This window comes from Camelus ferus, chromosome 13 (genome assembly GCF_009834535.1).
Source record: "Camelus ferus isolate YT-003-E chromosome 13, BCGSAC_Cfer_1.0, whole genome shotgun sequence".
Classification (NCBI taxonomy): Eukaryota; Metazoa; Chordata; class Mammalia; order Artiodactyla; family Camelidae; genus Camelus; species Camelus ferus.
The window spans coordinates 18649838-18666154 of record NC_045708.1 but is presented as its reverse complement, the minus strand read 5'-3'; the positions used below and the strand labels follow the sequence as shown (position 1 = coordinate 18666154).

At 52.0% G+C, this 16317-nt stretch overlaps 2 protein-coding genes across 11 annotated transcripts in view; both read right to left on the bottom strand.

The window, feature by feature from the left end:
- Positions 1–6854: 6854 nt before the first annotated feature.
- Positions 6855–8192, bottom strand: SFN (stratifin). The gene has a single exon (XM_006173683.3). The coding sequence runs from the start codon at positions 8094–8096 to the stop codon at positions 7350–7352; it is 747 nt and encodes a 248-aa protein (XP_006173745.1). The 5' UTR covers positions 8097–8192; the 3' UTR covers positions 6855–7349.
- A 118-nt stretch (positions 8193–8310) lies between these two features.
- ZDHHC18 (zinc finger DHHC-type palmitoyltransferase 18) overlaps positions 8311–16317 on the bottom strand; it is a 30427-nt gene continuing 22420 nt past the window's right edge. The window contains exons 8-10 of one of the 10 annotated variants that reach the window (XM_032495590.1): positions 16041–16140; positions 11153–11239; positions 8311–8616 (exon numbers count right to left, since the gene is read on the bottom strand). In XM_032495590.1, coding sequence (XP_032351481.1) covers positions 8482–8616; positions 11153–11239; positions 16041–16140 — 322 coding nt within the window. In that variant the 3' untranslated portion in view covers positions 8311–8481. The other 9 variants (XM_032495597.1, XM_032495595.1, XM_032495596.1 and 6 more) reach the window with 9 other exon arrangements.

Sequence of the window (16317 nt, the reverse complement as noted above, 5' to 3'; positions counted from 1 at the left end):
CTTACTTTTTTAATTTTAATTTTGTTTTTTCAGTTGTAGTCTTAGAAGCAGAAGGAAACAGATGGCAGTTGTGCCAGAAGTCTTATTTGCAGACATTCCATCCAGTTAACACATGGGAAAGGCTTAGCTTTTTACAAAGGGCTTCCACACACAGTCCTCATGTGGCTTTTATAGCAACTCCCAGAGATGTAGACAAGAGGGGAGTATTAACTAAGCTGCACTTTTACAGTAAGGAAACAGAAAGATGAGGAGTTTGAACTCCGGTTAGCCTCTCAGTTCACTTTGCTGACTTCTTAACTGGTGAACACTTAATGGTGAAAAGTCATGGCCCTTCTCCCACAGGATTTGTAGCCAATCAGGGCAAAGAATTTAAACACGTGTAGGGTATTATTTTATCATAAATCAAGGGGGAGACAGATGACTGGTGGTTTGGGCAGTTGGAGAATTCAACTTGGAAAACTGTTCTGAAGTGGCATTGAGATTGAGTGACTCAGCTTTGCTTCCCAGTTTTGGCCTCCAGAGCAGGAAGCAGAAGAGTGGGGGGCTATGAGGAGGCTCCCCAGGCTGGAACAGTATGAAAGCAGCCAACCTCCGCTCCCACGCCTGGCCGCATGGGGGATAATAACTGGGTGCTGTTTCCCCTGCCTTTCATCTGAGGAGTTCAAAGCACCTTAACCCTATTAACACCACACACAGTTGTTAATACTGGTGGGGACGATCACCAGTGCAAGCCAGGGAAACTGAGGCCAGGAGGTACTGCCTGGGGCTCCCTGTGAGTCACCTATGGGGACTGGAGCCCAGGAATCCTGACGCCCAGGCAGCTGGACAAATCCTTCACCAGTTAGAGCATGAGGGTGGATGCTGCCCTTTTTGAAACTAGTACCGATAGTTGTGGTCATGGGTTTTGATGCTTACGCCATCACGGAGGCCCCAGCTCTCACCAAAGCACACCAGTTGGAAGGAAGGCGTCATTTAGAACTTTATGGCCTCACATCCAAGCGCCCTCGGCATTTATTCTCTGCAGTTATGGAGTGGAGGATGGAAATATTCAGGACTTTATTTTCCAGCCTTGGTGTGACAGCAAGGCTGTCTTCTCCTCTGGTAAATGGAGTTCTGTTTACCTCCCACTGATAGCAACATGATTTTCTCTTCCCTCTGTCATGGGGAGGGGACAGCTAATGCAGAAAAGCAGAGGCATCTGGGTTCCAAGTGAGGTCTGTTCAGTGTGAAGTTTGTAGGGTAAGAGAAAAACCATCCTCAATTTGGCTGGCATATGACAACCATCCTTAAGACTTTTATTTATTTTTGAATTTTTTTTTCTGGGGTGAGGTAGTTAGGTTTTATTTGTTAATGGAAGTACTAGGGATTGAACCCAGGACCTCGTGCATGCTGAGCATGCACTCCACCACTGAGCTATACCCTTCCCTCCTTAAGATTTCTTTTTTTCCTGATAAAAATAGAGAAGTAAAAAACTTGGAAAATGAAAATGTCACCCATAATCCCACCACACAAATAATATTTATAATTTATAATAAATTTCCTATTCAAATGTATAAATACAGTTTGTGTTTTATCTTTTAGTCTTATTTTTCTACACATTTGGAGGGATAGCTATAGCATTTATATACATGGGGTATGTTACTGCTTTGTAGCCTGCTTTTTTCAGTTAACATTATTTCATGTAATTAAAAATATAAAGACCTTTTAAATGTCTACATGATAATATTCTGCAGTACAGCCATAACATTGCTTATCCAGATTCCCATAGTTAGCCTATAAGTCGTTACCAATCTTTTTTGCTGTTGTAAATAGTGGTGTTATTAACATCTTTGTACCCGATAGACACACACACACACACACACACACACACACACACACACACACACACACACACACACACACACGACTTCACTTGGCAATCCTGAATGACTTCTGGAGGGAGGAAACCATCCTGATACGCGTTTCCTGGCTCTGAACTGGGGACCCCCAACAACTGAGAGATAGCATTTGGAACTTAGAGACCACATCTAATTGGAAAGGCCTCCAGTCCAGGCAAAGAGGCTTAGGAGTGAGGGTGACACCCTAAAGCCCACAGAGCTGTAGCACAGCCAGTCTGCTCTCAGCTGTTTCTGAATTAGCAAAATGCTCAGACACAGTGGCTGAGAATAGGAAGCCTGATCCCATTAGGGTCTGTGGGAAGGTCGATCTGAGAGATTCTTTGTCATTTCTCAAGGCTCCTGAGAGGGACGAGGCTGTGACTTCCCAGCATTACTAAGGACCAACCTGTTTTTGAAAGCAGCCGGGAGGCCAAACTATCTCAGAATCCTGGAGGGAAATTCTCTATCAAGCTGAGTAGCTCCCCTCCTCTCCCTCTTCTCTCTTGTCCCTGGCTGTTGAGCCTTTACCCAGCCTGGTCCAGGCTGCTCATCTCCCCATCTCCCCTTTAGAAGGTAGAGTCCCAGATTAGCACATACCTCAATGGCATCAGGCTTGCTGAGAATAGGGGAAAGCCAGATGCCTCATTTCCAACCCATTGTGTCCTCCATTTCCAGCCAGGGAGCCAACTCCAGGCAGCCCCAGAAACCCAGGTGTCCAGGTGGCCTACGACTGAGGGACTATGAGATGGGCTGGGGATTCTGAGCTCAGCTGAGGTGAAAAATGTGAGTACTGGTAAAATGCTCTGGATTAGAATACATACATAGTGAAGTTTACCTTTTTTTCCTCCCCACCCAAAACCCAGAAGCAGTCATGGAGGAGAGAGATGAGAGGCCCCTTCAAAGTCATCTCAAATAAACAAAATTTAAAGCAGTGAGCTTACTGTGAAAAACAGCTTCAAGAAATGTTGCCTGGTGCTCCCCTTCACACTGGATTGTTGCCTCTTCCTGTATATTAATCCTGGAGTCTCCACATCGCTTTGTGGAGTCATAGAAACAGCAAAGAAGGGATATTGGGCAAACTCATAAGTCATACCAGTGGTCACATAATCTACTCTGAGCTAAAAACCAATCCTCTCCACAGTCAGACAAGGAAACTTCAGGTTAACTTTGGTCTGGAGGAAGAAAGACTAAAGAGAAGGAAAGTCTTTCCTTCTCTTTTAACAAATATTTATTGAATTCAATAATCTGGTGTATTAAATACTGTACATAGCCATAGATTAAAGACATTTTGCTTTTCAGAGTCTTGGATTTCTCCCCTTTATCTCTAGACAGAGTTAAATTTCTCAGAGAGCAGTAAGGAGAAGATTGGGTGGAGATGAGAGATGAGTCAGCCCTCTGACACCCCCAGGGTGACATACCTGTCTGCTGCCCCCACAGACATTCCTGATTCCTGACTCAGTGGGTAGGTAGGGCTGGGGGGTTGTGAGAGGAGGCAGACCATCCCTGCAGAAACCTGCCTTCCCCATCCCCCCTCCCACGCACAGCAGGGATGTGGGGAACAGCTGAGACCCTGTTAACAGGGTGAAGAATTGAAAAGGAACAAAGGATGTAACCAGGTTAAGGAAATCTTGGTGAATGAGCCAGGAAATTGGTCAACCATACAGGTTTTTCTCATTTAAGACAATCCCTTTCTGCCAGACCCTGGAGTGGCTTTAGATAAAGTAGAGTAAGAAGTCTTTCCTGGTTCTTAGAAAGTCTGAGAAAGGAGCAGGGCAGCATAGTATAAGGTGGTTCTTTTCAAATTTATTTTTATCTCGTGAAACTCCAATATACAAAACAGACATATGTGTGGCTCTTTTAGCCAATGCGTGTGGAAACCGGGGAAACCCTGACCACTGGTCTCCTGCCCTATGGCAGCTTCTGGGGGAACCCTCTGAAAACAGCTGTTGTAGTTTAAAAATCGTGGGCCTTGGGGTCAGACTCCTTCCACTCCCCAGGCACACAAGTCATTGTATAACCTTGGTTATTAGGTTATTTAGCTGCTCTGAGCCTCAGTCTCTTCATGTGCAAAACAAAGATGATAATAGTATTGCTGTGAGGATAAAAGTATGAAACTGCCTGGCACATAGCGGTGAGGCCAGGTGCCCTTATTACTGTACTCTGTTCTCTAGGAAGAAGCGTGAGTGAGGCACTTTTAGAAGAGCAATCTTGGAGGAAGCATTTGAAATCAGGTTTTCCTAAAAAGGCAGTTGGAGGGTGTGTGTGTGTGTGTGTGTGGGTGTGGGTGGGTGGGTGTGTGTGTGTGTGTGTGTGTGTGTGTGTGTGTGTGTGTGTGTGTGTGTGTGTGTGTGTGTGTGTCTCCCCTCAATGCCTTGCCTTCCAACACCTGCTCCTGTGGATCTACACAGCCAACTTGGACTTTGCTCTCTGAAGTAACTACATATAAGAGAAAGAAGAGTACATACTTTCCCTAGAAAATTTTAGGTTGCAAATATTCCCCATACAACTCTTAAGAGACTTTCAAGAGGACCTGGCACTAAACCTGGCTCTAGGCATTTAGAAGGAAAACCTTGCTAGAGACACTATAGGAAGAAAGGACTGATTTTTTTTTTACTGAGATATAATTCACCTATCATAAAATACATTTTTCTAAAGTGTACGGTTCAGTGTGTTTTCATAGATTCACAAAGTTGTGCGACTATCACCACTATTTAAATCCAAAACACTTCATCACCCCAAAAGAAATTCCACATCCATTAACAGTAAGGCTAAAAAATTTTAAATGTCAAATTTAGGCCAGGAAAAGATGGCAAGAAATGGTCACTGAGACCCCACCCTGGGGTAACAGTAAGAAAGAAAGCTTTAGATAAAAAGGTCTGGGACCCAGTTCAGAAGCTGGTGCCTAAGCCAGCTCACAGCTAGCTGTCTGATTTGGTAATATTCCAATCCATAGCATCTGCTTTTGAAATCTGTCGACACCAACACGCTACCTTAGGGTAGTTCATTTCTTTCCCCATAGAGGGCAACCAAGAGTGGTACAGAGGGAGGAGGCAAAAGTCAAATGCTGAGAGAAAAGAAGAATTTCCTTTCCCAGGACCTACCCCATTAAGAGAAAGTCACCAGACCTGTCTGGTAAGAGAAACCAGGTCACTTCCAGAGCTGAGGGGGTGTCACTTGCCCTCTCACTGAGTCTCTGCCTGGTTTGGAACTTTGAAACTCAACACCCTTCTGGGAAAGGAGAGGAGAAAACAGGGAACCCAGAAAGCATCAGAGTGGTCCTGCCAGCTTCCCCTGTAGAATTAGTAGCTCTGATAAGAGCCCTTCAATTTTGGGTCCCATGGGTGTGACCAAACTGGACTCTGGAGAACTTGGTGAGGCTGGACTGTTTTCCCAGTTTTGCCAGGTAAAGGCGTGACCACCTGATTTGGGCCATATTCTCAGGTGACCCAGTGGGCATACTGGTCAGCTTTGGCAGTAAAGCTGTTCCTCAGGACTGGGCCTGATTATTCTGCTTTTGCACAGATATGCTGGATAAATCTTAGACTATTGATGCCGGAAGGATTAATAATAGCTAACGTACTGAATATGTACCATGGTCTACTTTACATGCATTTATTTTCTCAAACTTCATAGCAGCTCTTAAGAGGAAGGTACTATTTTTTAATCCCCACTTTACAAATGAGGACAGAAGGTAAGCATGGTTAAGAGCTTTGACCAAGGCAGGCTGGAAGTCAAACCCAGGCAGTTTTAACTCCCCATTTTTCGTTAGAAAGTCTTTAGTCTAAGCCCCTTATGATACAGAAGGGGAAACTGAGTCCTAGGGAGGTATGATGGCTTTTCCAAGGTCGCAAAGCCACTCAGGGACACATCCAAGCCTCCTGGCCACCAGTTCAGCGCTGCCTGGGCTCGCCGGGACTGTGGTGGGGACGCCGTAGTGGTCTTTTCCCAGCCGACTCTTCCCATCCGGCCGGCCCGGGCACCGCCGGTTCAGCAGATGACTCAAAGGGCGGGGACTGCTTTTTGCGCACGGTCCCGCCCCGTCCCGCTGCTCTGAGGATGCCGAGCTCTCGGGCCGGGCGGGTGGCAACTTGTCCGAGTGAAACCGGGAGAGCGCCGCCCCTGGCGCTCGGCGGGCGGCAGAGGCCCCTCAGTCAGGCAGCGCGTCAGGGAGCCGGCGGGGCCTGGCGAGCGGCGGGAAGTCGCCCCGCACGCTTTCCGCCGCTCACTCCCTATTGGCCAGCCAGGCTCCGGGGGCAGGCTCCTGAGCAGATCCCTCCTGTGATTGGATAATATTAGCCTCGGGCCCGCCTCCAGCCGCGGGCTTGAAGGCGGGGTCTTGGGAAGTGGCCGGAGGCCAAGGCGAGTTGATGCTGGGAGCCGAGCAGCGGAGGTGGCGGGCATGGCCGGCCAAGACCGGACCCTCTTCGCGCGGCTCTTCCTGCTCAGGTTGCGCCTCCTGCTCGCTAACGCATTTCATTTTGTCCCCATCCACGAACGCTGCGGGGTATTTAATGCCGATTTTAATGGCGACGTCATACCCCTGCTCCAGGTCGTACTCCCCTCCGCATGGATCCGAGCACCTAACGGGACTCTTCCCCAATTTAAAATCTAGGGTGCTCAGTGCAGCTCACTACAGCGTATTCCTGCGTCGCTGTCCTCAGACCTCACACCAGAAACTTCATTAGTTTCCCGTCCCCTCAGGTCTCAATTCTTCAGCCTCCGTCCGGCCCCAGTGCCCCGGCAGAGGAACCTCCCAGCCGCCTTTGTGCTCATTTGACTTTCCCGGGACCAGACCAGTTTGGGGCCACCCTGCTTGAGAGAGCTGGACCCCTGAGCTCTTTCCTGGAGTCACTGGCTCCGGACTCTTGCCTGCGGGCCAGATATCCAGCCCCATGGGAGGTGGGAGGTCAAGGTCTCTGTAAATCATACACCAATCCCTGTCCCGTCCCTCCGCAATAACTAGAAAAAAGACAGGAGTGTCACAGGGGAACTTTATTGAGAGGAAACAGGGTCACACCCAGCAGACATGCTTTCCCTGTCATTCGCTGCGTTGCGCAGGCACACACACACACTCTCTCTCTTTCCCCTCTTCTCCAGCCTCTGCCACACAGTTCAGTTCTCAGCCACAAGGATGGGACACTCCTCACTTCCTAAGATCCAGAGGCAGCAGGGGCAGGAGGGGGCTGGGGCAGGGAGGAAGTGGCCAGGTTCAGGGGTGGGACCTGTGGGGGAGCAGAGAGCAGGCTTGGGTGGGATGACCAGTGGTCAGGAGCACCTGACAGCTGCATGAATAGTGGAATCCTCTGGCTCCTGGTGGCCTCAGCTCTGCTGGTTCCTCTCTGTGAAGCCTTTCTGGGCTGGGGCAGAGTGTTTGGAGAGAAGGGTCGGGCCTCCCACCCCATACAAGTCCTCTCTGCCAGGAGCCAGGGACTCGAGTGGGTAGGGCAGGGTAGGGAGGGTAGCAGGCGCGGCTCAGCTCTGGGGCTCCTCGGGAGCCTCGCCCCCCTCTTCCCCGGCGTTGTCGGCCGTCCACAGCGTCAGGTTGTCCCGCAGCAGCTGCATGATGAGGGTGCTGTCTTTGTAGGAGTCCTCGCTTAGGGTGTGCAGGTCAGCCATGGCCTCGTCGAAGGTGGTCTTAGCCAGCGAGATGGCCTCCTCTGGGCTGTTGGCGATCTCATAGTGGAAGACAGAAAAGTTCAGGGCCAGGCCCAGGCGGATGGGGTTGGTGGGCGGCATCTCCTTCTTGCTGATGTCCATGGCCTCCTGGTAGGCCGACCGGGCCGAGTCGATGATGCGCTTCTTGTCGCCACCGGTGGCCACCTCTGCCAGGTAGCGGTAGTAATCGCCCTTCATTTTCAGGTAGAAGACACGACTTTCAGCGTCACCGGCCTCCTTGATGAGGTGGGAGTCCAGCAAGCCCAGCACCGTGTCGCACACGCCCCGAAGCTCAGTCTCCACCTTCTCCCGGTACTCTCGCACCTCCGGGCCCTTCTCTTCCGAGCCCTCCTCATTGCCCTTCTGCTCAATGCTGGACAGAACCCTCCACGCAGCCCGCTGGCCACCCACCACATTCTTGTAGGCCACTGAGAGCAGGTTGCGCTCTTCACAGGATAGCTCCTCACCCTTTTCCACGGCGCTCTTCATGAAGGCTGCCATGTCCTCATAGCGTTCAGCCTGCTCTGCCAACTTGGCCTTCTGGATCAGACTGGCTCTCTCCATGGCTCTGGGGACAGACGACAGGCTGCAGGGTAACTGGCTGCCTCGGAACCAATGCAGGATTCTGTGCCTCTCCTGCTCTCTGCCTGCCTTTTGGCTGGAAGGCCAGGCCCAGAGGAGGGTGGGGAGGGGCAGAGGGCGGGACTAGAGCCCAGGACCTGCCTCCCTCTCCGCCCCACCCGCCACCCTTTCCGGCTCTTCCTTAAAGGTAAAAGGGCTGGGATGTGGGGGTGAGTCATCCGGACAGTCAGCAGGAGAAATTTGGGCGTTGGCCCCACCTGCACCGACACCTTTCCAGGCTTCAGGCTGCCCCCTTGTTCAGGGCTTCCATTACCTAATGGGTGCCCACATTAGGTAGCTGCCCCAGTTTCTCAAATCAGATCCTCCTTCACAGTGTCCTTCCAGGGGCTGAGAATGGCGTCAGCTTACCTGGCCACTGTGGATCTAGGCAGAGCTCATAAAGCCAGGTGCAGGAGGATGGGGTTCCTTCCGAATCCTGCCAGGTACGTTTCCTCCATTGGTTCTGGTGAGATAACTCATTGTTTAGGTGGGGCTGTAGTTTCCCAAGCACCTTCATACTCATGATCTAACTTAATCCCAGCTGTGTCTCTGTGAGATGGGCAGGACTGTGAATATTACTCCCACTGTAGGGATGGGAATACTAAGGCTCAGAGAGGGATGAGATTTGCTCAAGTTTCCACAGCTACTAAGTTTGGCTTCTCTTCCATCAAGGCTTTGACTTGTGAGCTCTAGGCTGTATTTAGAAGTGAGAGGCAGGAGTTCTCCTGAGTCTAACTGAAATGGTTCCATCCTCCGCCCCTCACGCCCCCTCAGGGTCCTGTCCCCTCTGAGCTCCCAGAATGCACAGGTGGCTGCTTTCAGGGTGCCACTTAATGAGGTGTTTAACGAGCGGCCTCTGACGCTCCAGCCCAGCCTTTGTAATTAGTCACTCAGTAGGTTTTTTGGATACCTTCCCCATTGCAGCACAATTTTCCCTTTCAAGTTGGTGGCCTGTTGCCACTTGTCTGAGGACTTACCCTCAGCCTCTCCGCGCCTGGTCACCTGCCTCCTCCCTCCAAGCTGCCTGCCGTCATGTATCAGTAGGGCTCACAGAGGGTGAGGACCCAGCTCACTGGCTGTCCCACTTTCCTGCCTGACTCAGCCCGCCCTCTGTCAGAGTCTGGGAAGCAGGCCACCTGGGTGCTCAGCCCAGTTTGATTCCCCAGGGGAGGACACTAGCAACTGGGGAGAGAGACGGGACCGAGAAAAAGGAGGTGGCCATGACAAACCATTTCGTTTTATAGGGCAGCAGTCCCAGCTGAGTGCTGCCTCCCCAAGCCTGCCTCTCAGAAGTTTCCCTGCCCCTTCCCTTTGACCATGGCCTCACCTCTGACCCCTGGCAGAGGCCTCAGAGATGGAGACTTCTCTGTTGCCAATCTTCTGTCCCTGTTTGCTGGGGTGCTGTCTTCGTGTCAGCCAAGAATTTCACCTAAAGCTGTTGGCACTGCACCTATGAGGGTGGGTTCCTGCTTTTCTGCTCCACGCCTAGCCAAAGCTCAGACGGGGCTCACAGGTGGGGCTCCCCTCACTGGGATCCAGCCAATTTAATCCTTGAACCAGGACCATTTCACAGGCTTGTCCCTCCCTGGTTCTTCTTGGTGTCTGAACACCCACCATCCCCTCCTGGAAGGAGGCTTAGGCCAGAACTCTGAGGCTCAAAAATGAGATCTGCTTCTTTGAAGGAAAAGTAGGGACATGTCTGGGCTGATGTTACAGGTTTTCCAAGGAAGCAGAAGGGATTTTCGACTTGACGTCCTGAAAGCTTTGCTTAAAACAGATTACTGACACAGAAAAGGATGGAAAGGAAATACACTAAAATATAAATTTACAGAGCATACCTTTAGGTAGTGGGATTTCAAGTGTTTTTTTTCCTTCTGATTTTCCTATTATTTTCAGGTTATCAATGGGGAATGTGTATTATTTTTCTGAGAGACAGAATGGCGTAGTATCTTTGGAATCAGACGGCCTGGGTTCAGTTCTTACAAGCTGTTGTGGTTTTGGCTAAGTGACTTAACCTCCATAAGCCTCAGTTTTCCTAAGTATCAAATGGGGCTCATGAGGATTCAATGAGTTGATGGAAAACACTTAGTAGAGTCGATGGTAACTATTACTATCATGTGAAAAAATCCATCCAATCTTAGAATTATAAACATATACACTCCAAGCACTAACATGGAGCTGGTTTCTATGAAATAAGGAAGGGCCCCAAACCAGGCCTCAAGCTGAAAGCCAGACCCTGCCCAGCTGGAAAGATGACTATTAATGGTCAGAAGCACTCACCCAGTGCTGCCTCCTCCCTCTCCAGCTCAGACATTCCTCTGACCTATGCAGGCCCTGGGCCCTCAAGGACCTTCCTTTGTACTAGTCATCCAGCCCAGGCTTTCCCAAGTCCTGGGGGAAAGCTGGAGATCCCAGAACACTAGAAACCCGGAAGGCAGGGCCTGGTAGGCCTAGGAATTTTGGAGCTGCTCTGTCCCAGAGGAAGCATTCCCTTCCTACCACTCAAGCCAGGAGACCTGGTGGTGGTTCACACCACAAGCTCCATGCCCTCAGCACAGCACTGAGCAAGGGAAAGGAAGCCTCTTCACTCTTTCCCCTCCCTTGCGGAAGCTCAGGGATGAATGTGGGAGCCAGGCTGCTTAACACCTCCTGCCCGCTCTGGCCTGTCGATCCTGACTCAGTTCCTGTCTCAGGTACCTCCCTTTGCCTCCAGGCCTCCATTTCCCAAGTCCGGGAGCCCAGGCAGACAGGAGGCAGCAGGCCCTGGCAGGGCATCGAGTTCCACCATCAGCCACCTGAGTCAGCAGGACAGGAGCTGGGGCTGCAGCCCAAAGGGGCTTTTCTCATCCTGCCTGCTACCTCCCCCGCTTCTATACAGCATCCATGCTACCAGCAGGATCAAGGCCTCTGGTCCTATAGGAAACCAATCTTTCTTAGCTGATAATAACAGGCTTTGAAGGGTTGTGGCATAGAGATGGCAGCAACCAGTTGCTACCTACCTTCATTGATAACAGGACAGGGCTCTGATTGCAGCAGGAGGCACTCTGGTTAGATTCCAGAAAGAACTTCCTAGGAATTTTTTCAGTCTGAGAATGATCAAATTAAACAGGTGACTAGAGGAAACTACGGCACCTTCTCCCCCTGGTTAGTTGTGAACAAGAGCTCAGTTATTCAGCCAAGAACTCACTCTACTAGTTGGTTGCCTCTGGGAGAGATACTAGATTACTTTTAAGTGACTCAGCTATCCTGAGTTTTTTTCTCCAAGGCACCGCTGTTTGAAGTATCCTGTATGTCCTAGACCTCTCCAGTCTAGGATAAAGTATGGTATTATTGGAAGGAGAATGGAATAAGGTCTGCGTGTGGGACTGCATCCCAGCTCCGTTATAAGGCCTTGAGCAGGTCCCTTCCTGCCTTTTGGCCTCAGTTTCCTCATTAGTAAGAAGAGGCCAGCACAGATCACCTCTAAGCCCCCTGCTAGCTCTGAACAACGTTCTCTAATTTCAGGGTTCCTCCCTCTGAGAGCTCCTCCCCCCCATTCATTCCTGTGTGGTGCAGAAGGGACAGAGGTCGGGGCAGAGATCAGGCTCAAATTCTGGATTTATCAGCTGGGAGACCCTGGGCAACTCGTGCCTTTCTTGAGCCTCAGTGCCCTCATCTGTAAAAAGGCTGACATCGCCTTCCTCATCGGTTTAGGGAAAAGAACGAGGCTGGCATTTGGCAAACCTGTGCTAAGTGGCCGCTGTAATTATTTTTTAGCTCTTAGCACACAGCACGTATCCCGATGTGGGAACAGCTGCAGAGAGGGAAGGGTCCATGAGACTGTTACTCTGGGCTGGGCTTAGTTCAGGGGTGTGGAGTTAAACCCTCTGTCCCAGCCTGGGCTGGGACCATTCTGAGTTCAGAAGTCAGCCAAGGCTTGAACGTCTGTAGAACTGAGTCCAGAAGTTCTGGAAGAACAGAGTAAAGATGATACTAGCCACTCTGCCTGTGTCATTCTGGTTTCACTGCTCTACTTTTTAAAAACCTCCAGAACAGCAATGACCAGCTGACAAAGCTAGCGGTGAGGGTAAGCCAGGTGTTATCCTGCACACTCAGCACAGGCCCCACCCCTTGGACCCCAAAGTAAAGGTGGCACCAGACAGCCAAGGTTATGGCAAGAAGAGGGAAATCTTTATTTTGGTTAAAAAAGGTACAGGACAGCAGACAAGCAGCCCCCAGCCATGGGCTCAGCAGATTTCCTAGGCCTGGCCCCATTTCCTTTTGTTCCTCTGAAGAACATGGGACTTTCAGGGCTAGGTCAGTCCCTTGGTGCCTGGAGCAAAGGGTACAAGCACCCTCCTTACATCCTACCTGCTTTGGGGGGTGGGGGTGAGGGTGCCGTGGGAACAGTGTCAAACCAGCTGTGCTTAGAACAGTCACCAAACTTGTTCAGCAGCGTCATCAACACCCCAGACGGCTCCTGAAGAAACCTGCTCGGCTTGACTAAGGCTATGCTTGATTCTGGGGGTGGGCAGGCTGTAAGGCAGGATTCCTAGAGTCTTGACAACTTACAAATCTGGGGAAGGGGAAGGAAAGTGGAGGAGGGGAGGGCGAGTTTCAGCATAGTATTACATCATTGTGCTGACAGCTGCTTTATGGCTTTCTACACTCTGGCTGGCATGGAGTAGGGGTCAGGGCAAAGAGGCCAGCCCCTGCCTTCTATGGGGGGCCCTAGAGAGCACACAGTGGGGCAGACCCTGTAGGCACAGACGGTGGCAGATGGGCCACAGGTTAGGCAGGTGGAGGTGCTGGGTGCCTGGCTCCCCCCAGGCCACTCCTGGAGAGGCAGAGAGCAGCGGTCCTCAGGAGGTCCTTAAGCCCCCGCACATACTGGAGATCCCGGGCAGGACAGCAAAGAAGGAGAAGAGAGAGGGTTAGCAAGACTGGGAGGAGGGAGGAAGCCTGTAGGGGTGCCGGTGGGGAGAGGTGTTGCCTCTTCCCCACAGAAGGGCCAAGGCTTGGGCAGCAGGCAACGAAGCAGGAGAGAAAACGGGCAGGTGAGAGAAAGCTCAGCAGGGACAGAAAGCCAGGACACAAGTGTTAGTGATCGAGGGCCCCTACACACCAGGACACCACCAGAACAGGCCCCAGCACCTCCGAGCAGGTGCACCATCCTCTCCCCGACCTCACCCTTCACCTCCTGCTCCAGCTGGACAGCTGCTTTGCACGAAGCTGCTTCCTCAGTCCAGATTGGGGCTGGGCTCTTAGCCCTGCCCCCATGTCCCACTCCTTCTGCTTAGGGGGAACCCTGGGGGCCCTACCGGCGCCAGCACACACACCACACCACACACCAGACAGATGAATGGGCTCCATGGGGTTGGTGAGGCATGCGATGAGGATGAGATGGTGTGTGAGGGGAGCGGGCAGTGCTGGCTGACGGGGGAGATACGGTCTTACCAGCTAACCCTCTGCAAAGAGGCCTGTTAGCTCCCCTCAGGCTGTGCAGGAGATGGCAAAATCCTGACAGGTGTCCTCCTGGGGGAGATACCAGAGAGGTGGGCCAGTGTTATGAGTTGTCTGGCTGGGCTCTGCTGCCCTGGTAGGGGTGGGGGCAAAGGAGGCTCTGGCTCTCAATCTAGAATCTACTGTCTTATAAACATTTTCTTAGCTGAGTAGTCACCGGGAATCAGAGTGAAAAGGCAACAAGGAAGAACTTAGGGGTTTTCAAGCCCCCGAGGCAAGGGGAGGTAGACAGGAGGAAGAGGGGACAGGATGGCCTTTTCTTACACGCCTGTGGGGGCCAAGCGGCAGCCCCCTCTGCTTTGCCTCCAGCAGACACACTCCAGCCAGGAGAGGAGAATGGTAGCCAGATCACTGGGCTGCCGGCCTTCTCTCCATCTCCCCAGGAAAGACCAAGTCTGGCTGAAAGAATAGAGGGCTGCCAGTTGGGGCCTCAGCAAAGGAAGAGCAAACAAAAACCAAACCAAAGCAAATTAATTCTTAAAAACAAAAATTTTATTACAAACAGGAACAAAGGATACTGGCTTAAATAAAAGGCAGGTAGGAGTCCCCTCCTCTAGCCAGCTTCCTCCCCACCTCCTAAGGCCACTGCAGCGTGGCCCAGGGCCCTGAGGCTGGGATGAAGCTCATTCTCCCGGAGGGGACCCTCTGTGGCTGCCACTTCTGCCTGTGACCCACTAGCCTCTGGAGCGAGGAAAGACAAGATGTGGGGACTTCCTATGTCACTTTCCAAGAGCTTCAGCCCACCTGAAGGGCCAAGAAAGGGGACAGAGGGACAATTTCCTATCTATTTTGACAAGAAACTATGGCTCCCAGCAGAAGAGGGACATCCTCTAAGTTTCTGGCCTAGATTTAAGCCAACCTGCACTTGTCTCTTGGCCCACCCTGTTCCTTCCTTCCTTCCTATTCTCCGGAGGGAGGCCTCTGATGCTCCCATGCTCTAGCCACCCCCCAATGCTGGGCCTCATACTCAGACGTTGGAGAAAGGGGTGTGGCGTGTAGGATGGCAGGCACTCCCCACAGCCACTACCCCATCCACCTGACCAGGCTTCAGCCTGTCTGGGCAGGTCCCAGCAGGAAGCCTGACCTGGGGGCTGGGTGGCTGAGTCCCAGCCACAGTTTGTCTGAAGTCTTTGGAGGAGGGAAAAATAGGAGGATGGGGCTGAACTGCAGAGGGAGCCCAGGGGTCGCTTGTTACCAATGCACACATTCCCTGTCCCTATGGCTCAGGCTGCTTTTGCTGCTGCCACCGCAGGCTTACACCCGAGGGGGATGGCAAGGAGTAGGGCAACCCAGGGGATGTGGGGGAGTGGGAGCCAACCACATTCATACGAGGGCACGCGTGATCACACACACACACTCACTCACTCACAGCCAGAAGGTCTCTTGTAATAAACCTATTAAAAGCAAGTTGCCTTCTGATAATCCTTAATCTGGTACTACACAGATAGCAATGTGGCTGACTTGTTTCTTCTTCCATTTAAAAAATGCTATATAGAAAAGAGGTCTATAAAATTGTGCAAAATACCCAGCATTAATAAACCCGTTTCAAGTATTGCCAGCATGAATATAACCTGACCATCCCCAGACCTGACTTGGGAGAGGTGGGGGGGCCAGGCTGGGCGCTTGGAAAACCCTCCATGGGCAGAGAGGGGGCAAGACCCCCACTTCCTAGTGTGCTGCCCAGGAATTATGCAGGAGCTGAGGTCTTGGGTGCCTGGCTGGCTGGTCTGGCTTCCTCTGACACAGGCTCCCCCCTACCCACCCGAACTCTGCCCTCTCTATCTGGAGCCCCAGCTCTAGCCTATTGGCCAACTCCATACAAAAATAAAAAGAAAAACGGAAGAAAGAACAACGGTCATCACAAAAAGAATGAAGGAGCCCACAAACCAAAGCAGCCCAAGGAGACGTGCTCTCCCATGGCCTGCTGTCCAGAGTGCACTGCTCCCTGGTCCTGCTTCACCCCCTGGACCCCGGCTCAGCAGAGCCCGCCAGCTCCCCACCTGGGAGGCGTCACACACAGTCCACACCCTCACTCACACAGGGCTCGCCCAGGCACAGCAGAGACTCAGCGTGGCCCCCGGGGCACCTCAGGGGCCCTGGCCTCCCTCCTGTCACTCCTGCCGCTGATCAGGTGGGGGAATCTAGGGCCGAAGGCCATGGGAACCCAGTTTGGGGAGCAGAGGGTACAGCCACGGCACAGTGTGGGGAAAGCCACGCGGGGTAGGAAATAAATACGAAAAGACTCAAAAAGTCTTTGGCGGCTCTGCTTCCCTCGAGTGGAATGGGGAGGGTCCTGGCAGGTGTGGAGGGCGGCAGGTGAGTGCAGAGGGGCAGACAGGCCAGCGGGTGGCAAGTACTGAGCCCAGTTCAAGGGTGGCCTCCTACCATGCTGGCGTTGGGCTTGGCTCCGCAGGCTGGCTCATCGCTTCTGATGGGTGATGGCAACACGGTGTCAGACTGCACAAATCCCCTCCGGTCAATCAGGCTTCCAAAATACAAGAGGGGACACATGAGGGCCCTGCCTGACGCCAGGGCTCCAGGCTGGGTGCTGGAAGGCAGAGTCCAGGAAAGACCCAGCCCTAGAAAGGCTAAGGAAAGGAGAGCTGCTCTCCAGTTGGGAGCTCAAGACCCTTCCTTTCTGGAAAAGCCCTCTCTGTACTCT